Here is a 25301-nt window from a genome sequence, read left to right as displayed (position 1 = left end):
GTGAGATGTCATTAAATAAGGCTACTAAAATACTACACTCCAACAATCATAAACATACTGTCACATGAAAACCTCTTAAAATTTTTTTTAATATATTATTCGATCTGAAAAGTGTCTTGCGTGTGTATAAAGCACTACTTTTACCTGTGTTTCTGTGTTCAGGGTGTGTGTCACCTGTGTCATCGCTGATAGGCAGTCTGATATTTCCACTGTAAACACCCCCACACCAGCAGCAACACACACAATATCACTGCTGGTGTAAACACAACCTTAGAGGTGTGTTCAAAGGTGAGCAGCAGCGGGGGGAAAAAAAACAAAGGAAACAATCACATTTGATTTCACACTGCGACCGTGCTTTGCTTTCACTTCAGTGTGATCTCATCTCTTGATAGCACGCATGAGAGCTGCGATGGTGTAGAATAGTGAGGTTAGGATGGTAAATATCGTGAGCCTACACAGATGGACGGATGGTGGAGTCAGGATACAAAGACGAGTAGAGACATAGAAAGATGTATAACGTTGTTTTTTTTTTTTACATGAAACAATGGGAAGGTGCAGCAACTGAATGGTTGAACCGGTGCCACATTGGCAAGAAACTGAGTGTGCACGAGTGTGCATGCATGAAGAGCTACGAACCAAAGTGACTTTTTAAAATGAGCCTTGTTATAAAATAAGATTCTTGAAGCTTAGATATGTCGTTGCAGCGTTATCTCTTTGGGGACAAGGCGGGCAGTGCACCATCAGATGCAGCCGATAGCGCTGCGGTGATTTTTTTTCTTCCATAGTGATACGTACGTCCTCAAATAGCGACTCCTGATTAAAGAAACGCCATGTCCCGGTTATTTGCCGGGTGCTTCATCCAACATCACTCGACATTTCACTGTCAGCGTTGTTCTGCTCACGCTAACGTTTGGCCTCTACTTGCTTGCTCAGCAGACACGCTCTCAATGAGGACTCCAGCTGAGTTCCATTTCAGAGCGTTTACTTTGAAAACTGAAAGTCACCAAATAAAGCATGTTAATCATAAGGTATAGATGTAAGATATAAATAATTTATCTGTGACATTCAACATAAAGACATGTGCTAGCCTGATGCTAATTGACTTTAGAAATCCCATAACGATTAGCATTAGAGATGTACATGGGGATTTCAAAGTCCTCCAAATATGACAGCTAATTAGACATTTAAATGTACATTCTCCTGTACATTTTCTACAGCTCAACATGAGACAGGACTGACACATACTGTGGTAGCTACTTCCTGACTCTGGCTATACCCTGAGGACAAACTGCAAAAACTGCAGCGGCACAGAAAATGGATGGATGGATTAAAGAAAACAAATAAAATGCTGTTTATTAAGATGTATTTCCAGAATTATTGAACACAAAAAGTCATATTTCTGTAAATACATCGAAATAAACATCGAGGGAAAGGCTTCTTGAGACGTCATCTGTACTTCTGTGAAGAAGGTGTCGGACGTTTCGCTCCTCATCCGAAGAGCTTCGTCAGCGAACTAATAAGTGCTGGTAGCCTAGGCCTTAAGTACAGTAAGAGTGGGCGGAATTGGTGTGCCAACAGCCTCCTTCTATTGGTTCCTTACACTAAGCCTGGTCTCAGTAACCTGCTGAACACAGGGTCCAAATTAAATCTCAAACCACCATTCCGATTAATGAATCGGAATGTTGGTTTGAGGTTTAATTTGAGGTTTGAGGTTTGAGGTTTAATTTGGACCCTGTGTTCAACAGGTTACTGAGACCAAAACCCACAGTTCTTAGTCTTGCAAATGAGGTGAAGCCAGGGCCGAGCCAGAACAATAGATGCTAACGAGCCAGTATCAGAGTCGTTCATACCCAACTCAGGGAGCGACACTTCCCTTTTATCGTTGGTGCTAATAGCAGGAGAGGATTATACCACTACTCCGCCCAGGCTTAGTGTAAGGAACCAATAGAAGGAGGGTGTTGGCACACCAATTCCGCCCACTCTTACTGTACTTAAGGCGTAGGCTACCAGCACTTATTAGTTCGCTGACGAAGCTCTTCGGATGAGGAGCGAAACGTCCGACACCTTCTTCACAGAAGTACAGATGACGTCTCAAGAAGCCTTTCCCTCGATGTGACAACTCCTGTACGACTGAGAGCCTACACAGACGCATCGAAATAAACAGCATTTTATTTTTCCGGAACATTTCACTAGCTGTATAATGCAAATGTTGACAAGTGTCAACTTGTCAATTGACTGTCTCTGTCCTTTCTCTTTTTGGGTTGCCAACACTACAGCGTAGCAAGCGATTCCAATTGTTTATTGGGTTTGAGCAGGAAATTCTGCTGAGCAGAGGTTGCTGTGTCTCCTCACCAGCAAATTACAGTTGTGCATTTTTATCATGAATCACCTTGACATTTTGTCTATTTGTCTATCTGAGTGGTTCAGTGCATTGCTGTTGGAAATGAAAGTAAAAAAAAACACATTAGACAGTAACCTACCTAAGTATTTTTGTCACACAAAAACACCAGTCCTGAAGGCCAAGTCCATGCCAGTTGAACTAAACGTGCACTTTTTTCACTTCACCTCCAGTCGCTTCCAGACTCCCACGCCTGCACTGGCAGCCGTCCTTTCCCATCCTTGAGTCAATCCCACTGTGGATCGTTAGTTAGAGGCCGGCAGGCATCAGTGCTGATAAGGAAAGTGGAAGAGAAAAAGAACAAGGATCAGTGGAGGAAAGTGATGCAGATCACGTTCATCTGGATCTCGGGGGGGGATGGGGGCGACTGTGTTCTACATTGTTTTTACATTTGGAAAAAGGGGTCACTAGCTGGAACTCGTTGAACTCAGTTGGGGGATGTTGAAACAGAGCTGCTTTTAATTCATGATGTGTGCAGAGCATACTGTATGATGCTAACCAAAGCCAATTGTCTTGACAGGACTGACAAGAGCATCTCCAAGACCAGAACCTCCTTCTGGTGAGTCCTCCGAAGCATCCAGACTTTATTTAGGCACCACCTTCAATGTGAGTGGAGTACTGTATAACCCGACCATGACATGTTTTTATTAGTTCTGACTTCCAGTGCATAATATTAACTATCCCAAGATGTCAGGGTTTCTTTTTCTTTCTTTTTTTTCATATTCCAAAATATGGCGGATATATAACGGTGGTGGTCACTCGGTGACCATAAAAGGCACAGTTTTATATCTGGAGCATAAGAACTTGCAATATTACAGCTACCATCTGTCGTTTTATGAAGGGATGTGTGGGTATGCATTCAGGAATACATTTAGAAATACCTCTGTGACAGTGTCAATCAAACAGAGAATTATTATATTTGAAAATGCCTGTTTTTTTCTTTAAAGCTGTTGTCCTGGACGTGGTGTCGTGTTGGTGTGCCCGGTTATTGTATAGTGTGAATGTTGCATCAAGTACTACAGTATATTTATACGACTGACATGTACTAATAGAATCCTAATAAGATCCGCAAGTTTGCATCCTACTCACTCACCTTTTTCAGCAATTTCAAATGTCTCAGAGGTCCCACAATGTGCGTCTGTACCTTTAATGCTCATGACCTGTGTTTGTCCACCTGAGTCCCAGACAGTGTGTGCTTCCTATTGTGCACTTCATCTACTTTTTACATACTCTGTAACTCTGCACTTGTCCAACATAATAGGTGCCATATATCACATACAACAGCCTAACATTAAGGAGTGGGACAGGAGGAAACAAACATTAGCATCACTAGCAAAGCTATGTGAGCTCAAGTGCTAACATTACAGTCATTATTCCATGTCTACCCACCACCCCACCCCACAAAACAATAAATAAATAAATACCACTAAAATCCTACATATATATATATATATATATATATACATATATATATATATATGTATATATATGTATATATATATATATATGTATATATATATGTATATATTTGTTACACATATTTCAACTTTCTTATTATGTCTTTGTTCTCATAATATAAATATAATAATATATTCCAAAAACATGCATGTTAGGTTAATTGGAGACTCTAAATGGTCCATAGGTATGAATGTGAGTGTGAATGGTTGTTTGTCTATATGTGCCCTGCGATTGGCTGGCGACCAGTCCAGGGTGTGTCGCCCGAAGTCCGCTGGGATAAGCTCCAGCATACCCCCGCGACCCTAATGAGGAGAAGCGGCATAGAAAATGGATGGATATTAATATAATTAATATATATAATTACAGATGCTCCGATCAGGGTTTTACGCTGCCAGTTCTAATACCAATCATCCATGAGTGAAATCGGACGATACCGATCACACGGATTAACTGTAAATTTTTCATTTTATTTATAATGAGTGCTATTGGCCAGCAGTGCTGTATAAAGAGGAAAAGTTAGGACATTTCCAAGGTGCCCTGACTGCCAGGTCCAAAAAATAGGTAATAAAAGGCGGGGGGCCCAAAATTCCTGGCTGCACGCCTGCTATTGGCTATGTGATCTGAAAAAAGGAACCATAAACTCACCTTAATTTAGACAAAAACTTATGTTACTTACTTTTTCAGGAGAACATACAGTGTATCACTCATGAAACTTCCAGAGGATGTGACAACTTCTTTAAGAAGACCTGATGTGAGAGTACATTATCTGATGGAGCTACAGCAGGACTTCCAGGTAGCACATAGGTGGGCTCCAAGTGAGAGAGCAGCTGGTGAACCCCCTGTCTTCCACCACTGAGAAAGGCAGTTATTCAGTTATTTTTCGGGTTATTTGCTTAGCTACCTGACTGTCACGCACATATGGGCGATTGTTGTCCTGCGTTTTGTCTGCGTTAGCTGCTGTTTCACACAGCAGACACGTTTGTTTTGACCTTGGCACACCTGCGCAGTGTAAAGGAAAGTGGGCGGGGGACACTTCTCCAAGACGTGAGAGCAAGACACCACACGGCACACAGGGATCACACAGGGCTGCAGGCTGCAGTGGTGCAAGCCAGAGATGACTGGCTTCTGTGATCGGTTTTGTAAGGCATTTATCGGCACATGCTGATCATGTGCTTTTCCATGGAAATCGGCCAATATTGATCGGTGGCTGATCGATCGTAGCATCGAATACAACTTTATTCGTGTAATATTATAACTTTTACCCAGCCTACTGTATATTTCTTAAAATTGCAACTTTATTCCCTCCTCCCTGAGCTACCACCTTATCGTGGTGGAGGAGTTTGCGTGTCCCGATGATCGTGTCCTGAATTTGTCGGGGGGTTTTGTGCCCCCGGTAGGGTCACCCATGACAAACAGGTCCTAGTTGAGGGACCAGACAAAGAGCGGCTCAATAGACCTCTATGATGAAAAAAAACCCCATTAGACCATGTTTTCCGTTGCTCGTATGGGGGTCACCAGGGACCCCCTCTTGAGCCAGGCCTGGAGGAGGGGCACGATGTCGAGCATCTGGTGGCCGGGCCTACGTCCAAGGGGTCTGGTCAGGCACAGCCCAAAGAGACGACATGGGTGCCCCCAAAGGGGTCGGGTGCAGAATGAGCTAGGTGGCAACCGAAGGCGGGGATTTGGGCGGTCTGATCCTCGGCTACAGAAGCTAGCTCTTGGGACATGGAATGTCACCTCTCTTGTAGGGAAAGAGCCAGAGCTGGTGCATGAGGTTGAGAAGTTCCGGCTAGATATAGTCGGACTCACCTCAACGCACAGCAAGGGCTCTGGAACCAGTCCTCTCGAGAGGGGATGGACTTCGTTCCACTCTGGTGTTGCCAGCAGTGAGAGGCGACGGGCAGGTGTGGCAATTCTTGTTACCCCCTGGCTTGTGGCCTGCATGTTGGAGTTTAACCCGGTGAACGGGAGGGTAGTTTCCCTCCGCCTTCGGTTGGTGGGACGGCAGTTTAGAATACCCACCCTTTTTGGAGTCTCTAGAGGAAGTACTGGAGAGAGCTCCCGCAGGGGATTCCCTTGTTCTGCTGGGGGACTTCTACGCTCACGTTGTCAGCGACAGTGAGACCTGGAGAGGCGTGACTGGGAGGAACCAATCTGAATCCGAGCGGTGCTTTGTTATTGGACTTCTGTGCTCGTCACAGATTGTCAATAACAAACACTATGTTCAAGCATAAGGGTGTTCATATGTGCACTTGGCACCAGGACACCCTAGGCCGCACTTCCATGATTGACTTTGTGGTCGTATCATCGGACTTGTGGCCATATGTTTTGGACACTCTGGAGAAGAGAGGGGCGGAGCTGTCAACCGATCGCCACCTGGTGGTAAATTGGCTCCGATGGTGGGGGAGGATGCCGGTCAGACCTGGCAGGCCCAAATGTATTGTGAGGGTCTGGGAGTTTTCTCCGTAGGGTAGCTAAGCTCTCCCTTAGAGATAAGGTGAGAAGCACTGTCATCCGGGAGAGACTCGGAGTAGAACCGCTACTCCACCGCATTGAGAGGAGCCAGATGAGGTGGCTTGGGCATCTGGTCAGGATGCCTCAAGGACGTCTCCCTGCGGAGGTGTTCAGGGTTGAAGGCCTCGGGGAAGACCCAGGACACGTTGGAGAGACCATGTCTCCCAACTGGCCTGGGAACGCCTCGGGATCCACCGGGAGGAGCTGGACGAAGTGGCCGGGGAGAGGAAATTCTGGGCCTCCCTTCTTAGGCTGCTGCCCCTGTGATCCGATCTCAGTATGGATGGATGGATGGCAACTTTATTCCTTGTTTTTCCGATAATATTACAACTGTTAAAAAATGACATTTTTAGTCCTTAATATTTAAACTTTATGCTACTTTTTGTTAATATTATGACTTTATTCTCCTAATATTTTGTCTTTATTCTCATAAAATTACTACTCTTTTTTTCCATTTTTGCTGTTGTTTTTCAAGTTTTCTTTTTTAATTGTATTTTTAGGATGCGCCAAGGGCAAAAAAAAAGAAAAGAATGTGCCGAAGGCCAATAAAAAACAGCCGGACACATGTTTCTGTTGTAACATTATTAAAAAGTCACTTTTGTACAACTTGTGCATCGGGGACCCTTAAAGCCTTTGAGATTTTAGGGTGTCTGTTTGTCATGTTTTTGTCCCTCAGTGGATGTTCACATATGAAGGAAGGCGAGAGAAAGGAACTTGATGTTCTGATGGGAAGAGAGTCACCCAGCATGGAGTTGCTAGTGTGTGACTAAACACAGCCACAAGAGCAGATGGAGAAGAATTAATACCAGCTGGCTGTGGAGAGTGGCCACCTTTAGACTCCCACCAAAAAAACTGCAAGGGTCTAACAGTCACTCATTAGCATTGTAGTAGTTTTGTAGTGTCTGGAAAAGATGGGACTACTTCATAACTCCCTGTGGTAATTTACCTGACACGATTTGATGCTAATCTTTCAGGGTTTCATTTGTTTGAATGATGTCTCACGCGACACGGCCGGGTAGCAGAGTTCAAAGGTCATACGCATGCTCGCTTGTTGTCGGTTTTACTCGACTCGCTGGGTTACCACGGGAGGCGAGGGGACTCTTGTTGTCGTGCAGTGTCATCAATTAAGATGCTCATTAGCCTGATTGCCATCGAGGCTGCCTGCGCTCGCTGTCTTCGTCTCCTGCGATGAGGAAGAGTATAGGTCGTGCTAAATGCCGTGACATTTCTTCCGTAATTGTCGTTCCGGCTGTGGAATGATGCGCTACAACAACTATTCCCTTTGTCATTTGAGGTGGGAATTATGAGGTTGATACAAGAGAATTAAAAGGACTGTTGTTGGATGTAAATAATAGTGATCATGTTGACTATCAGAGTGAATTATTCCTTAATTAGTTTGTCGGCACTCATTAAAATATTATTAATGTGCATTTAGGAAGGCTTTAAAACAAATAAAAGAGTCGCTGTTTTCATAAAACCGCATTTAGGGGTTTGAACATAGCAAATGAGCAGGTGGGGCTACCACTCTTACAACCTGCAAAGCCTTTTAAGCTAATCAGAAGCCGGAGCAAAGTCATTTCTAGAAGAGGCCCAACAATGTGACTTGGGGGAAAGATGGATTATGCGTGTGGATGGATCTGACTAAAGTGGGTTTACTTCTAACTATTGCCATTGAAGATAATATTTTTATATTTTATTTCATTTTATTTAAACCCATTCTTCCTGTCAGTTTTCCAAAAAAGTCAGTTTACTGTGACCCCAAAACAAAACAAATCAAATTTCTTAATTTTAAATGTATCATAAATGCATTAGAATCATATTATATATGTTATTTTTCTATAATATGAAGGGTTTGTGTGGACATGGCCAACGGGGTATAATAAAGTGCTTGTCAGTGTTCGGACGACGAGGAAAAGGTGAATCTAATCTTCTAAATCTAATCTTCGGATTGCCGTATATGTCCGCTCTCCATCTTAATATTGGAGCCATGAACTGAACTGAACACGATGCGGGGAACAAACAGGAGAAAGGATTTAGAAAAGAGTAATTTAAGGATTCTCGTAAGTGATCGTGATTGTTCTGGGGGGATGAAAATGATTTGTTGAATCTGTTGACTTTGGGGACTGACAAATGGATTATGGACACATAATAGTTAATACATATTTTACGGCGATATTTTTACGGCGATGGGTTGCGTCGAGGTGGGTACGATGGCGAGCATCTGTTGGACCGGCGTGCACCCACGGGGCCCTCGAGTCACTAGATTTGTTGCTAGTCGCTCTTTTGAAAAACACAATCGAGAGGGGTCTGTAGTTGGTAAATGTAGCAACAGAGTCGCTAAGTTGTGAACACTGATGTACTGATGTACGCTCTGCATTTGGACTATCCAAAGTCCATGAAAAATAGGTTTGGATTCATCAAAGAGTGATGCTTGGCTTGGCATTTGCATAGCTAAGTGGCATTGTTAAATGTTTTATCTGGTCTTACCTCAACCACATTGTTTGTACAGTTTATTATGAGCAGGCCTGAAATTCAGACTTGTTCTTGTTGCCCTTTTTTTGCATCTGCAGTGTTCAAAGTGATGGAAATTACATGTTGGAAATAGAATTACATTGAAAGGATATTTTGGACATTTTCAGATGTACTTGGTTCGTACAGTATACAGTTACTGTATTGTTATGGAATACTCTACATTTATCTTTTGGTACTCTTTATTTGAAATGTAATTGATAGAAATGTATGGTCTGTTATGATGCTTAATGTGTTGAATTACACTAATTACACTATCGATAATTTTAAGGCAAACAGTTTGCATGGTTTAATCTAGTGAATCAGATCGTAAATTCTAGTAAGAACAAAGAAGTCTTAAGTTACACTTAATATCTATTGAGTAAATGAAAATCAAATAAATAAGAAGGACTAAAGACTAAAGTTTATAGCACTCAAAACAATTAAGTTGTGTGAACTTTCTTCGTAGGCTGTAATTAACTTCTGAGTACTGAGTACTTACTTAAATCCTTTGTACGTACAACACAAACATCTATTGTACTTGTAGTCAACTATGGCTATAGTTTACTTTGTTTTTTCAAGGCAATCAGTTTGCATGCTTTTTTAAAGTAAGGTTAACTAATTGGATTTGACAGTGTAGACAATATAAATAGAAGTACAGTAATCCCTCGCTACTTGGCACTTAAAACTTCGTGGCTTCAATCTATCACGTTTTTTAAAAATATATATTACTAGCTCATGCTGTTTTGTGGTTGAATACAGCCTGTTATAAAGTCAAAAATATGCATATTTAAGCAAATTGTACATATTTTTTGCCTAAATAAAGTATAAAAATGGGTTAAATGAAGTAAAATACAAATATAAGGCATTCAGAAAATGCATTCAAAGACGTTGAGATTATATTAAGTATTCTACACTGGTCACCAGGTGTCATTAATGTTACTGTAATGTTCCGTGAGACACACAAGCACCAGACATGCTGAACAACAGGCTTTTATTGCAGGTTTGAATTATCTCACAACAGGCACAATAATTCCCAACACGGGGCTCCTGTTGCGGGCATAACCCACGCCAAGCTAAAACTCAACTCTTAACCCCCGACGTCACTTCCTGCTCGCCAATGAGCTCTTCCTACTCCTTTTCGGACATGCGCAAAGCATGTTCAAAATAAAACTAAACCATAATCAAATAAACAATAAACAAGTACCAATTTGCGTTGCTTTGCTGTTCAGTAGTTCTTGTCTCCATCCGCGGGATTTTGGCAGGACTTGTAATGGTGAATCATGTGTGGGTTGCAAAGTAGCATATTGAGCTCTACCGGATGAGTAAGAACATCTTGTGTTGCCTCCCAAAATATCACACAAAAATATGCATAGACACACCAGTGTGCTTGAACAAGCTATGTGCGACATTCTAAGTGAATGGGTGAGGAAATCTGCAGCCTTTGACATCTTGCTCTAACTAGTATCAGTCTAATAGCCCCATTTAGGAGGTTTGATAGTACTTTTTTCTGATAGCACTTGAGATTGACAAGCACCGTCAGTGAGCAAATAGGGATCATAACAAAGGGGGGGACGCAAGGAGCAGTGATTGTGCTCTTCCCAAAATAGTCATGCACATGGATGAAGGAGAATTGCAGAGCAGTGGGAGGCTCTGGAAGGCGGTCTGTGAGTGAGGGAGGGAAGAGAGGGGAGGGATGCTCTCCGCATCATGTGAGAGAGAGCATCTCCAACAGCAGGTGTTGGGACGATTGCGAGTCGCACACAGCGAGCGGACTGTAGATTGAAATGATGCGGCGCAGCGTGCAGGTAAGGGTGGCTTGAATTTTGCTCATAGATGCAAATGCAAATTATAAAAACTGATGGCTAAGCTACGTGTTGTGTTCATGTGCATCCCAACTTTCCATGTCTGATTCGACTCATCCTGACAGGAAGTGTCTTGAATGGCCTCTCTGGTAAATGACTCCGCTTTCACTGTGCATCAAGACACTGAGCTTGATTAGATTAGTTGCTCGCCACTAAGCAGACCTGCAAAGCTTTTTCTGGGTGACTGTGAGGCTTGAACACCGCTTTTTAAAGTCCCTTATTTTGCAAAAGTGACTTTGTAGTAACTACAGTAACAGTAATGTGTCGCTAAAGCCTGTTTAAAAGAAATCTAGCTCTATAAGCTCCCGCTTCCTTCCATAGTGGATATTACACATTAGACATAACCTCTGACCGATGAGCGTTCCCTGGATGAACCCGCTCCATTTATACACCCACCATTTCAGGGAGGACAGCTTGTAAAAATGAAAAGGCTTCACTACACATCTTAAAATGCAGCTTCAATCTCAATCGGGAGCTGTAGGCTTGATCATTTTGTCTAGTGAATAGGCTACCCTAGCATGTTGCTGTTAAAATGTGTGATGTTACCACTGTGGCTCACATAGCTATGCTAGCTACTATGCTAACTACTTTTTCTCACGTTGATATATGGCATCCACTACCTTGGACAAGTGCAGTGTTAGTGTAAAAAGTGCATAAAGTGCACAATAGCTCTTTGACGCATGCAGTCGGACACAAGCATGGATGCTCATTAGCATTAAGGCTCACACACAAGATGGTGTTTGCAGAAGGGCTTCAGCAAAGCACTTTTGCAGCAGCAACACTTACAGCAAGACCAACACACCAAGTCACTATTGTGGAACCTTGAGACAAAATGTGTGATCAAAGAGAACTGAGTGACGCTGCATAGTAATGTTCTTCAGCTCATGCAGGTGTGTTTAGACGAACAAGGCTGCTACGGTGTTGAGTATTTAGGATATTGTCATTCTGACAAAGCTTTTTTGCTCTAATGGACTTAAGTTAGTCTTCCATTAATAAACAAGCCTATAGTAGCATAGAGGACCTTGATGCGATGATGTCTGACTTCCTGTGCTGCCTGCGGCTTCCTGCTATTTGCCAAAGAACGCGCTGCATCTTTAGCGACGCTACACATGCATTAGTCATTTTTGCACTGCATGTGGCCTTGGGTCGGCGATAGTTACACAATGGTTGGGTTTCCCTGATGAAACCTGACCTTTAAGATGGAGCTCATAATACATGTCCATTTATTTTTGATACATAGCGGCACCTCAACTACACATTTGTATTTAAGACTTCCTTCTGGAGCTTCAGCCATATTGTACTAAACAGCCATGATAGACGTGTGTCCCACTTCTGTCATGTTGCATTTCCTGTTCTCAAGTTATTACTATCTTTTCCATGAATGGTGGCTTTCCAAAAAGCCAAAGGAATGTTGCATTCCCTATTCTATGGCTCACTTTTTTGCCATCAATAGCAACAGCCAAATCTGCAGCAGAACCTGATCTGGTCTGGGGAGATGTTTTTCGACTTCAGACTCATTGGGAACTTGAGGGCCCATTGGACTCTTGCATGTGCTGGTCAGACTTACGCCACACGAGGCCTGATAAGGTGCTAACGATAAATGGAACACGTAATTAACGTCATCTGATAACATTGAAACAGGTCCATTCATCAGCATCTCATTAAAGATCACAATCAATACAATTACAATGGGGTTGGGGGAGGGGGGGGGGCGGGGGGGGGGGGGAGTGAGGGCCTTTGCTGTGCTCCACAGAAGTAGCGCCGATCCACCATCCTAATTACATTTGTGTTTTAAATTCACTTGGTGGCACATTCAGCGTTTCGCAACCTCATCTGCAGCCGCAACACACACACACACTTGGCCACGATTGGTCGACATAAAAGCCAGGATTCTTATCACTGAGTTAATGACCCAACAGTCTAAGCAGGAAACACGCGGAATTAGGATTTACTTTCCAAGGCTTTGTGTTCATCTTGGCAACTTTCTGCTGACGAGAGACAAGCTTAAAACATAAGGGGCTGCTACTAAGTGAACAACTGAGGACTTGCTGTTTTTCAGTAGCCTTTCTTGCCAGTGGTTAAGGAAGAGCTACATTTTAAGAGGAAAAACAGCAATATGCTAAATGTTCTTTTGTAGTTTCTGGAAACACTGGCACCTTAACCTATACAGCAAGGGATAGCCATCTTTTACCGTGTCGTGTTGGTGATGTGTTTTGAATGTTCTACGGACCATGGACTGTATGTGTCTGAAATAAAGTTGATGATGATGATGAGTCATTGGACAAGCATGCATTTTTTTTCTGCAATTATTTTGCATCTGTCAATTTTTCCTATACATAAAAAAAGCTGGTCGTCAAGCGGGCGTCTGGTCTGACATCCTTGTGTCATTTGTAAAGTGTGGTTGGCTGCAACATCGGTGGTGGAATCTTCTCTCTCTTCAGTAAGCTGCTTATAGTCGGTTTGTTATCTGAGCGGACAAACACAAAAAAAAGACATTTTGAAGACAGGTTAAGCACTATCAGGTTCTACCTGTGGCTAGGTCATACCTGTGTAGCTTGAGCTAATATTCTTGTCAACACAATTGTTTTGTCTTCAGTTTGAAGCAATGGGAGTCCATTGGCATCAACCAGAAGTTGGCCCACCTATCCTAAACACTCATCATAGCCGGGCATTTATTACATAAACCGCCAAGAGGACCGGGCGTTCATTGAAAGATATTTTCAAAATTTGAAAACTTAACTTTAATGATTTGAAATGCATGAGAAAGTGGGAAGCAAAACGTACCTCTTTTTGACCACATTCATTTACGCATATTGCGCAACACAGCGGTGACAAAACCAATGTTGTAATAGCAATAAAGAGCAACCTGCACGCATGAGTTTCACACCAACAACTGAGTAGCGTATCCAATATTTTAAAGCGCATGTAGAGGTAGATAAAGCTGCTGGATGTTGACTTCTCATGATACTTTGAATGCAGCAACTAAAGAACTAAATCAGGAGGTTGTCCACAGCATGTTTTTTGGCCCGGGACTAATTAAGAGATACTGCTGGTTATTTGTAATTTGAGACTTGGCTTGACTTGAAGTGTTGAGTGGAGCAATCACAGTAGTTTGCGGCCTAAACGGGCATTAAAAAAAATAGTTTTAAATAAATATCAAGGTTCATTCAGAAGGCGCACGGTGGCACAGTCAATGGATCGGGAAGACCTGGGTTTGAATCTCCGTTGGGCTTCTCTGTGTGGAGTTTGCATGTTCTCCCCGTGCGTGCGTGGGTTTTCTCCGGGTACTCCGGTTTCCTTCCACATTCCAAAAACATGCATGTTAGGTTAATTGGAGACTCTAAATTGTCCATAGGTATGAATGTGAGTATGAATAGTTGTCTATATGTGCCCTGTGATTGACTGGCAACCCATCCGCCTCTCGCACTAAGTCAGCTAGGATAGGCTCCAGAATATCTGCGACCCTAATGAGGATAAGCGGCATAGATGATGGATGGATGAGTTCATTCAAAAATGGCAGACCCTTGACAAAGTACAATGGGCTGCACTCCCAAGTCTTCAGAGTTTGTACTGGCAAAGTTGAGGATTGCCTACAACTGAGGGGCTGTCCACACAAATAAGTTTTCAGGTCAAAATGGCAAAGTATTTTATTGTTTTAGTCTTTCATCCACACAGAAACGGTGCTCTGGGCGCCCTGAAATGGTATTTTTTCAAAACGGCTTCCAGTGTGGGAAAATCTGAAAATGCCGGCTTGTCGCTGAAAACGTCTCCGTCATGTTACCAGAAGTGATAAGCCGACACGCCAACATAATATCTGAATATTTCAACTGGCATGACTTACCCCAGTCAACAGTCCTGATATTTTGTTGGCTTATACTCCAAAATGACTCCAAGTAATTTCACCTCATCATCAGTCTAAACAGGCCAAAGACGCCGACAATCACGTCTTCAATCAAGGTAAAAGTGATGTTAAATGTTCATTTACTCTTTTCATTCATCATTTATATGCATTGATTTTCATTTGGATTTGTTTTAGTCGAGCCTTCTGGAACGGATTAATGGCGCTCACCGAGGTTCCACTGTACATGCTTGACAAGGTCATCAGCACTGTTTGTTGTTTACTTTGAACAAGAACTTTGAGATCGAGCCTATCAGGCCTCCTATTTTCCAACAGCCTTGAATGCAGCATTATTACTCATCTGCATACAGATGAGACCAAAGACAGATTCTCTCTTGAAAAATGTTCATATTTCATATAGAAATCCCACCCAAGATCAATCTTGGTAATTTATTAAGATAAAGTTGAGCTACTTGAGTCCACGTCCAAGTGCTGAACTCACTGACCAAGAAAAATCATTTTTTAGCAGTTATTATGAATATGATCGATATAGAAGCAGTGATGTGTGTTATAGTGGACTCACATGAATGTTTGGTTGCTTGTTTGATCCATGGGTGCCGCAAAGCCTTCTCTGGAGTTAGTCGCTTTGTTGTGTCATATCTGATCAATGATACACAATCATTTCATGGATGTTCTTCAGAATGTCCTGTGTATTTTTTCTCAAGGAGGGTCAACCTACTCGAGACAGCAGCCAATGAAATCCAGAAACTTTGGATTTTTAGACTTCAGTCTCATGGCCAGAGGGTTCTTTGGTTGGTTTTTGTCGTCTGCGTCCGAGCTCTCTGTATCACAAGTAATCAATCATGATAACATTCCTGCCCCCAAGGTGAGGAGAAATAGTTCTTTAAACCTTTTGCTCACCGATGCAGTAGTTTTTTTTACTCGCTGCAGCCTGCAAGTCAACAGGAGGAAGACCGAGCACCTAGAGTAAACAGTCACAGTCATTAACCTAGAAACAACAACAGTCCAGAGAATTAAATTAGTATTGGTTATTACCCTTGTTATGCAGTTAAAAATGTCTGCTTTGTCTTTGCCTTTAAAGAGAAATAATCCCCAGTCCAGCTCAGCCAGCGTGCAGCCAAGGCTCCACATGTCCGAGGCTGTGGTGCAACATTTGCCAACCAGACGCTCTGGAGCCATGTAGGCTAGTGTCTGATTGGTGGGCCGACCTGTGGGACAAGAGATGCATTTCATACTGCATGTCTCCATGTAAAATGTCTCCATTATAGGGGTCACCGTGTCTCACCTCTTATGAAGATGCTCCCACCAAAGTCACTCACTGCTGCATTGTTTTCTTTGTCCAATAGGATGTTTTCCTGAAAGATCCATAGAGCATTTCACCAGTGTCCTTATTCTTTGTTTTCCATATTTCAAATATATTTATTAGTTTTCTCTAAAACCTCATTTGTGAACACCTGAAATGATTTATCATGTTTTCTACAAGGTTGCCGCATGTCAAAATGGTTAATAGTCCACCGGTCCCCCAAGGTTCTATCTTTGGACCCACCATATTTGCTATTTACATGATGTTGTTTGATGTTAAAGTAGAAATGCAGCATTTGGAAATACAGTAAATACTTAAATTGCTGCTGGGGAATTTATTTATCTAAACCGCAAAGATTACAGGGCAATAATTGGAAGCAGGCGACGACTGGAGAGAGGCTGTTTTTTATGCAAAGTTCATTTTGATAACTTTAATTATTTGGAGTGCATGAGAAAGCGGAAAGGAGCACATGGTCATTGGTCAACTACAGGTGGTCCATAGCTTACGACCTTTCGTGGGTATGTACGCGCTGCCATAAATTAAAAACCTCGTTTTGGTCTGTAACCATGAGACTTGCTCATGAAGTAGCTACGGCAGAAAAATTCACAATGTGCAGCCACACTTCTCTCTGCAGTAGACTGTTGCGACCATCATTAAAGATAAAGATTTTTTTTTTTTTTTTGGTTTGGTTTAGTTTATTTGAACATGAATGTTACAATGGAATACATCTCGTGAATCATTCTTTGACAGTTCCACATGTCCAAAAGGAGTAGGAAGAAGTAAAGCTTATTTAATCCTACCCCCCATCCATTCTACATCTAATACAGTACATGTAGTTCACTTCCTGGATTCCATGTCATGTTTTCAGTGATAGTCAGAATAACACATAATAACACATCCCCCCCCCAAAAAAGAGAGAACATTCATAATAATGATAATAATGATGACAATACTAAATAAATAAATAAATAAATAAAAACAAAGCTTTTTTTTTTTTTTTTTTTAAACACAACAAAAAAAATTATAAAAAAAAAAAAAATAAATAAATAAAAATAAATAAATAAAAAAAATTTAATTAATTAAATAAAAAATAAAATAAAATAAAATAAAATAAAATAGAAAATAAAAAAATAAATAAAATAAAATAACAAACCTGACAGAACAATCAGGACTCTTCTGCCTTGTATTTAGCAAACAACAAAAGATTGTTTTATAACGTCTACCCAGACTTTGTAATTAAGATGAGGAGATGGTTGTTCTTACAAAAACAAAACACGCTACTGTCAGCAGCAGCTACGCCAAAACAACACTTCAACTTTTTTTCATTTATGTCTAGTATTTACTATTTTGTGAATGTATTGTATGTCCCTCGTGTGTTCCGTGTACAGTTTCAATGATTTAAGAGTTAATTTCGGTATAATTTAGGTATAAGATCTAGCCAGAAATGGAACTTGAACGTAACCTGAGGACCACCTGAATATTGCACAGTATAGCAGCAACAGAACCAGTGTTGTAATATTGGAAAGGAGCAAACTGCTCCATCAGCATGAATAGCACTGGTGGGTTAATTCTGTCACACAATGGGCAGCCACACTGACAGTTGAGTGGCGCAACCAACACTTTAAAGCGCATGCAGAGGTAGATTAAGCTGCTTGAAACTACATCAAATGCACCTACTGCATCTTGTGGAAATTAAATCTTACGTGTACAGTGGTGTGAAAAAGTGTTTGCCCCCTTCCTGATTTCTTCCCGCTTTTTTTTTTTTGCATGTTTGTCACACTTGATGTTTTACATCAAACAAATTTAATTATTAGTCAATGACAACACAACTGAACACAAAATTCAGTTTTTAAATGACACTTTGTATTAAGGGAGAAAAAAATGGCCCTGTGTGAAAAAGTGATTGCCCCCTAAACCTAATAACTGGTTGGACCACCCTTAGCAGCAACAACTGCAATCAAGCGTTTGCAATAACTTGCAATGACTCTCTTCCAGCGCTGTGGAGGAATTTTGGCCCACTCATCATTGCAGAATTGTTGTAATTCAGCCACATTGGAGGGTTTTCGATCATGATCCGCCTTTTTAAGGTCATGCCACAGCATTTCAATAGGATTCAGGTCAGGATTTTGACTAGGCCACTTCGTCTTCATTTTGTTTTTCTTCAGCCATTCAGAGGTGGACTTGCTGGTGTGTTTTGGATCATGAACACTGACCTTAACTGAAGCAAGTGAGACCTGCAGTTCTTTGCATGTTCTTGTGGGGTATTTTGTGACCTCTTAGATGAGTCGTCGCTGCAATTTTGTGGTAATTTTGGTTGGCCGGCCACTCCTGGGAAGGCTCAAAACTGTTCCATGTTTTTGCCATTTTTGGATAATTGTGGTTCACTGGAGCTCCAAAACTTCAGAAATTACTTTATAACCTTTTCCAGACTGATACATCTCAATTAATGTCAGTTATGTTTTAACAGGGGGGCAATCACTTCTTCACACGGGGCCGTGTAGGTTTGGAGATATTTTCTCCCTTAATAATAAAGTCATTTAAAAACTGCATTTTGTATTCAGTTGTGTTGTCATTGACTAATATTTAAATGCAATTATCTGAAACATTTAAGTGTGACAAACCTGCAAAAAATAACATATCAGGAAGGGGGTAGACGCTTTTTCACAAAACTATTATATCTCATTATTATTTAACTGCCTACGGCCACAGTTGTTTATGCTAATGTATGGTTAAACTAGCCTATACCGGCCTGCTCTATTAATATGGAGGGATCAGCATATATTCAACCATTTTACTGAAGAATGTCTTGCAGCCATGTTTTATTTTTTAGGAATGTTGAAGGCAAAAAAGGTATTTACTTTCAAACAAAAATAAGTATAATGGCCAGTATTTACTTACTGGCTTCAGGTCGCCATGGATGAGCTGCATGTCTTTGAGCACTTTCAGACACTTGAGCACATCAATGGCGTATTTCCTGATGTCGGCCTCACAGAGTCGCCGCAGTTTGCTTTCTACTAAGGCTTTATGGAGGTCCTTTCTAACAGGAGAGAAGACGCCAATGTTACTTGGACATAAAGGAAGAGTAGAGTGATCGAGTAGGCTTCAACTCACTCAAAAAGCTCAAACGTGATACACAGGTGGTTACGAAAGTAGAAGTGCTCCTTCATGTGGACCATGTTGGCTTTGTTGGTCTTGTCTAGCCGCTGCAAGGTCTTTAGATTGTCTAACTCTGTCTGTGCAAGCTTATGACCTCTGGAAATAGAAACATTCTCACTGCACTGCCAAAACAATGTACACTAGACACTAAAAGTTTACTGCTGAATGAAAAGCATGTATCCCAGAAATTTCATTTGTCCAGAAACAAAAACTAATTTTTGGAGATACAATTTGAATGGCTCCCATTTACGCGGTTGGAACTTCGCTGCTTAACTCTCAGGTAATATTCTACACGGGTCACTCGGTGTCAGTAATGTCACTGTAATGTTCGGTGAGACAATCACCAGACTTGATCGCCGGACCAACAGGCTTTTATTGTAGGTCTGATATATTGCATACAATATATTATATACAATAATAAAAGTCCCTAATAAAAACACTGGCTACTGTTGCAGCCATAACCCATAGCAAAATGAAACTCAACTCCCGATTTGACTTCCTGCCCACCTGTGACTCACTCATCAGCACCCACAAGCTCGAGTCTTATTTAGATCTCAAATGCCTCATATACTCTTATTATGTACCTATAGTAGGTAATACAAAGCGTAAAGGTGTATAGGGTTCTTTGTTTTATGTCTAGAGGGCTCTAATGTTAAAAACCGTATTTAAAAGGTTGTAAGCAGGTTTTCTGTGCTCTAACTACAAAAATATTGCTTTATAAATAAGGAATCCTACTTGGCGGAAAGTCACTGATTACTGTACATGCTGGACAGTAATGTGATGTACTTTTAAACAACCTGTGACGAAAGAAGTATTTTCACTCATAAATTTGACCTAGAATGTGTTTTTTTTTTAGCAGACAACATTACAGGAAAACAGACTGTACATCATCATAATGGTGTTTTTGTTCATGTTTGTTGTCAATGTATTGGTACAGTGATGTCTTACTCGGTCGTGTTTCGAAAGACCTTGATGGCGACAAGCGCCATGGTCTTGTGATCCTTGCATTTGAGCACCTTTCCTGCAAGTCCAGATCCCATCACCCCCATCACCTCAAAGCGGTAGGCCAGGTGGTCTCCAACCCTCTGCCAATGAAAACAATTCATTCTGTCATCAACTCAAAATACAACACAAAATGATCTGCAATTAAGTGGGCTACTCACCACTTTGTAGAACCCTTTGGAGTCATCAAATGACTCGCCGTCCTCTGACACGACCTCTTTCAAACGTCGTTGTTTCTTGGCCTTCTCTCCGACATACCACACGTGTCGGTACTCTTTGATTTCGTTCTGCTCGTATGCCGTCAGGCATCGCTTGGTGTCTCGGAGAACCGCTGAGCATCAGAGAGCACAGTATGTCGCTCATAGAAATTACTCGAGTATGCATTGACGGTATCAGGAGAAAATAACTGTTTTGTGAGGCGCTTACATTCAGGAGTCCTGCCCTGTGATTGGGAAGTGAGGATTCTGTTCTTGGAGCTGCTTTTGTTTATCTGAACAAAGAATTGACACTAAGAACTTCAGCTGTAACAGATGAAGGACAGCACTTTTTTTGACTATATATTTGTGAAGAATTGAGCTAGCATTCATGTCAACAATGTAATAGTCTCTTCATTTTGACACAATCCAGGCAAATTCACTTGTTGGCAGTAGCCGGCAGAGTGCGCAATTAGTTCAGGTCCATCTAGTTTGCTTCCTAAACAGGCTGCCAAAATGATACCGTATATGCTCCATTTAACGCCTCTATTCAGTTAACTGCTGGGTGTCCTATAGTCACCAGGTGTGTGGACTACAAAATGGAATAAGCGTCTGGGTCTTTAATTAGCACCGGGCCCAAAAAATTGCAATTAACATCTGTGGCTGTAGGCAACCACCTGATGTACTTGTCATTAACTTCACAAGATGACAGTAGCTACATCTGTAGTATCACGTGAGGTAAGCAAGCAGCTTTAACTACCTACCTACCTAAATGTTGGTTGTGCTACTCATGTGCGTTACACTTGCTGTACCAACCATGAAAGACAGCAGCTTTAATACTGGCGGAGCAATTTGCTGCTTATGTCTATTAAAACATGTTTCTTTTGCTGCTGTTTTGTGCAACTTAATAAGAGACCACGTGATCCAAGAGAGCTGCGTTTTCCGTTCCACTTTCTCATGCACGCCAAATCATTATTAGAGTATTTACAATAAATTGTCACATCAAAAGGTTTGCTCGAAGTATGCAACTACCAAACTATGCAGGTGAAGAATTGCTGGAGTGGCTAGGAAAGTTAGCGCTGGCATTGTCAACACATCCTTGTCCCCGTAAATATTTGTCAATTTTCCCTCTAGCCATGCTTCCAAGTGTCGTGTTGAAAAAAAAAAGCATATTAAGGATGGAATTAGTGCTGTGGTGGGGCTTTTTTCAGCACATACCTGTTGAGCAGGTGTGGAGACTGTCTTCTGCTGAGTCATGTGGATTTGCGGGAACCCTAGTTTGGTTGTTTTGTGTGCGGGGTTTGACGGCAGCGAGGTTTGCCAATGATGGGCTGCTTGGGTGTTTTTGGTTGTCTTCAAAGGCTCCTTGAGGATTCTTGCGGTGAGAGGGATCTGCATGTTTTCATGCGGAAATGTTCATCTCAGCACCAACAATGTCTAAATGTATTTCCTATAATACACTAGGGGTGTCACGACCACACTCGGTTCATGGGACGAGATGAGACACAAGATTGGGTCTACGAGAACGAGATGAGACGAGATTTTAACATAAGGAAAGTACAATGAAAAAAATCTTTAAAAATATACGACAAGCACGCCAACGTGCTGAAACCAGTGCAGAGTGAACCTCTTCCTGCCTGTTTGGAGGCAAGAGACGAGCACAACAGACACGTATGTACATGGCAATATATTAATCATGCCACGTCTTGTGACACATAATCTTATGACGCTCCTAATTATGACACATTCTCTGAATCTGCTGGGTAAAACTTGCATAAATATACTTAAATGTTTCATTTTGCAGTGTTCAATCGCCTCCACATCAAAAACATGTAAAAAGATAACTGTACAATAACTGTGTTGCACAGGTGTGCCTTAGGTTGGCCACGTTGCAGCATTATGCTGCTGCAACATGAGGTGATGCTTGTGGATGAATAACAACAATTGGCCTCAGGCTCTGGTCACAGTATCTCTGTGCATTCAAAATGCCATCCATACAGTAACATGCACCTGTGTTGTGGATGGAGTGGCCATGGTGGCAGCGGGGTTATGGTATGGGCAGGCATGTATGTTATGGACAACAAACATGAACGCATTTTATTGATGGCATTTTGAAGATAGCCAAGATGCTCTGGATCAACTTATACTTGAGGCAAAAGGTGGTCACACCAGATACTGACTGGTTTTCGGATGAATGTAAACTTACCCAATATGTTTACTCTGGCCGCTTTTTCTTTATATGTCCATATTCTTTTTCTAGAAATGTCAAATAGCTCGGGAAATCTAACACTGCAAGTATAGCGTACTGATTAGCATCCTGTCCGCTCATTGGTCCATCAATGAAACTGATTGGTCCTCGACTGGGCGACAGCGATGGGACCGCGTCGCAAGGCCAGCGTGTGCGCGATGACACGAACACAAACTTTCACACGAATTTCGCGTGTCTCTTGGCTCGACGGCTCGATAAATCGCCCTATCGCGCAGGTTCCACTGAAAATGAATGAAGTAGAGGCGATGTCGCCTCCCGTGTGTGGCGCCCATTAGACAGATTTATGAACAATAGTTGAGAGAGAGCTAGGGCGTTTGTGTACATAGAAAAAGTTTTAGATCTTTGAGTTCAGCTCACGAAAAATGAAAGCAAAAACTAAAGCTTTGCATTTATATTTTTGCTGAGTGTACAATTAATAGCAGACAAACTCAAAACCATATCCGTGTCAAGTGTTGGCGCGTGTCCCCTCCACCCCACCTAATATAGTTTTAAATCATCACCCACGACTAACAATTTCCTAATATACATAGAATATCCTTGTAAAGATATCTGCAGGCTTGGAGAACGTGTCATATATATTATTCCATATTGATAACCATTCCTTTATGAACAGCGTCTATCCAAATAACAGCTGTTTCCCAGGGTAGAACTCTCAATGCAAATGAACGACACAATAACAACATATTGTTAAATTAATTCATTTCTGCAACTCATGAAATGACCATTATTTTTGTATTTAAAAAAAAAGAAAAGTCAGGGTTCCATTAGTACAACTTAAGAGTATGCTGCTTATATCAGTCTACGGTATTGTTGAGGCAAACTAACCTTGTTTTGTTGCTCATTAGTTTGTCTATCACTATCAGGCCTGACTGATGGCAGCATCTTCCCCGATGCTGCTGTCTCAAATCCCAGGCGCCTCTTCTTAATGCGCGGACTTTGGTCCACAAAATTCATCATCGCTTTCTTTCTCACACGACTTGATTCGTTTATTTTAAAGTCAGGACTGACGCCGCCCTGCACTTTAATTTGTCACAAAGTCTCGCGGTGTCGTCATAATCCCATGAAAGAGTTTCCAGCATTGACCAACACGTCAGTGACATCACAAGTTTTGGTAAAACAGCACTTTTTGGTGACGCAATTTTTAGTGGAGTGGGCGGGTGGGGGCGAACTGCAGATTCTGTGCAGATTAATAGTTTCTCACGCTGTTGCCGTGGTAACTTACTGATCGGCAGATAAATTATTCATGCAAGGTCATATTGAATTTAATATCCCCATTAATATTATAATTATTGTAGTCTTTAAACAAATATCCATCCATGCATTTTCTATGCCGCTTATCCTCACTAGGGTCGCGGGTATGCTGGAGCCTATCCCAGCTGACTTCAAGCAACAGGCGGGGTACAGCCTGGACTGGTCGCCAGCCAATCGCAGGGCACATATAGACAAACAACCATTCACACTCACATTCATACCTATGGACAATTTAGAGTTGCCAATTACCCTAACATGCATGTTTTTGGAATGTGGGAAGAAGCCGGAGTACCCGGAGAAAACCCACGCACGCACGGGGAGAACATGCAAACTCCACACAGAGATTTTAAACAAATATAACATGAGTAAAATATGCATTTACCCCAGGCTACAGTGAAGGGGTTTATTTGGATGTCATAGTATGTCTTGACCACCCGAGGGCAGAGCAGGGCTAAACACGACAGTAAAACATGGAAAACATTACCAACATATGACGTCTGACGCCCCCCCCACCTGACTGCATGGCATCCAAAATCAATAGGGTTCCTGGCCGGACATGCAGTAGAATAATAAAGTTGAAGGCTTAAAGAAAATCATTTGATTTGGAGGAAAAGCACCAACCGATCAGTACCTCTGACCCCACCTTCCACTAGCATGGATTATGGCAGTTGTGGTCAGGAGAGGCAGGTGAAGCAGAGAAAAAAACAACAGAGTTATGAATATTAATATTTATCCATTGAACTGTGTTATAAAATTATTTTTTGCAGGATTTTAATTGTTTTTAACATTTTAAATAAAAATTGCTGAATTTCCCGATCAAACACAGGGTCTCATTAAAACGAGGCTGCGGCGAGTCTCCTCTCGGCTTAAGTGCGCAAACTGGGCCTATCATCTGCACTGTTTCTGTTTGTCAGCATGTCGCCAATATAATGTTTGCAGTGGCCGACCAGGCGTGACCGTCACTCTCCGGCTACCCCACTGGCCATCTAGACATTTCAGGTATCAACTTATTGCCACCCCTATGTGAGTAATGGTCTCACCTTGGCCACCCCAATGAAAAATTTATGTCTCCGCCACTGAATGTTTGCCAGGAACATTTAATGTATTATACACCATGACTTTCTACAGCCTGTGTCTTGTAAGAGTGACATCTTGTAAGTGTGACATCATTATTCTTGCCACTCGGACAATAAAATAAGAGTAATGTCATGCACTGAAGCACTTACTGTACTTCCATAGAGAGGAAAAGACTGCATATTTCTTTAACAGCAGCATTAGATACCTATTTATACCTATTTTCATACTCTGCTGAATGAACGAATGAGTTTGCCAAGATGGAGGATTATACAGTCGTTCTTTGCTACATTGCGGTTAAACATTGCTCCCTCGCTCTATTGCTTTAAAAAAAAAAATTAATAAATGGTTGCTGTTTTGTAGATGAGTATGGCCTATTATTAGTCCAAAAATATTTCAAGTCAAGTCATATGTAGTATTGTGCTCACAAGGCATCAGTACTGTGACATT

At 41.7% G+C, this 25301-nt stretch overlaps 2 protein-coding genes across 15 annotated transcripts in view; one reads left to right on the top strand and one right to left on the bottom strand.

Moving 5' to 3' along the window:
- rap1gapb (RAP1 GTPase activating protein b) overlaps positions 1-25301 on the top strand; it is a 129192-nt gene that overhangs the window by 47575 nt on the left and 56316 nt on the right. For 7 of the 11 annotated variants that reach the window (XR_008572292.1, XM_054785339.1, XM_054785332.1 and 4 more), the window contains one exon: positions 2919-2957. Coding sequence is in view for 7 of the 11 variants with exons in the window: in XM_054785332.1 (XP_054641307.1) it covers positions 2919-2957 (39 nt within the window). In the remaining 4 variants the exon portion in view is untranslated. Of the gene's footprint in view, positions 1-2918; positions 3005-10560; positions 10687-25301 lie in introns of those variants that run through there. The other 4 variants (XM_054785337.1, XM_054785334.1, XM_054785342.1 and 1 more) reach the window with 2 other exon arrangements.
- Positions 9875-23553, bottom strand: LOC129186754 (dual specificity tyrosine-phosphorylation-regulated kinase 4-like). 4 transcript variants are annotated; one of them, XM_054785346.1, is made up of 13 exons: positions 23352-23553; positions 21476-21649; positions 20490-20553; positions 20225-20394; positions 20010-20146; positions 19017-19157; positions 18804-18942; positions 15888-15957; positions 15638-15810; positions 15503-15563; positions 15321-15423; positions 15165-15241; positions 9875-13210 (listed from the first exon to the last, which is right to left on the bottom strand). In XM_054785346.1, the coding sequence occupies exons 1-13, from the start codon at positions 23481-23483 to the stop codon at positions 13128-13130; spliced, it is 1524 nt and encodes a 507-aa protein (XP_054641321.1). In that variant the 5' UTR covers positions 23484-23553; the 3' UTR covers positions 9875-13127. The 4 variants fall into 4 exon arrangements, with proteins under 4 accessions (XP_054641321.1, XP_054641322.1, XP_054641324.1 ...); XM_054785347.1 differs by having other exon boundaries at positions 21476-21774; positions 23352-23501; XM_054785349.1 differs by lacking the exon at positions 23352-23553 and adding an exon at positions 22464-22539.

The sequence above is a fragment of the Dunckerocampus dactyliophorus genome, chromosome 8 (assembly GCF_027744805.1).
Source record: "Dunckerocampus dactyliophorus isolate RoL2022-P2 chromosome 8, RoL_Ddac_1.1, whole genome shotgun sequence".
NCBI lineage: Eukaryota > Metazoa > Chordata > Actinopteri > Syngnathiformes > Syngnathidae > Dunckerocampus > Dunckerocampus dactyliophorus.
This window is presented reverse-complemented; position numbering and strand designations above follow the sequence as displayed.

Bases quoted from the DNA above. Each gene is read 5' to 3' on its own strand.
- LOC129186754 (XM_054785346.1), bottom strand. From the start codon at position 23,483: ATGATGAATTTTGTGGACCAAAGTCCGCGCATTAAGAAGAGGCGCCTG. The intron at 19,158-20,009 runs GTAAGACATCAC...TTCTATTTCCAG, and splicing joins GTCTTTCGAAACACGACCGA to AGGTCATAAGCTTGCACAGA. The intron at 15,424-15,502 runs GTGAGCAAAAGG...CTTGTGATACAG, and splicing joins TAAAAAAAACTACTGCATCG to AGAGCTCGGACGCAGACGAC.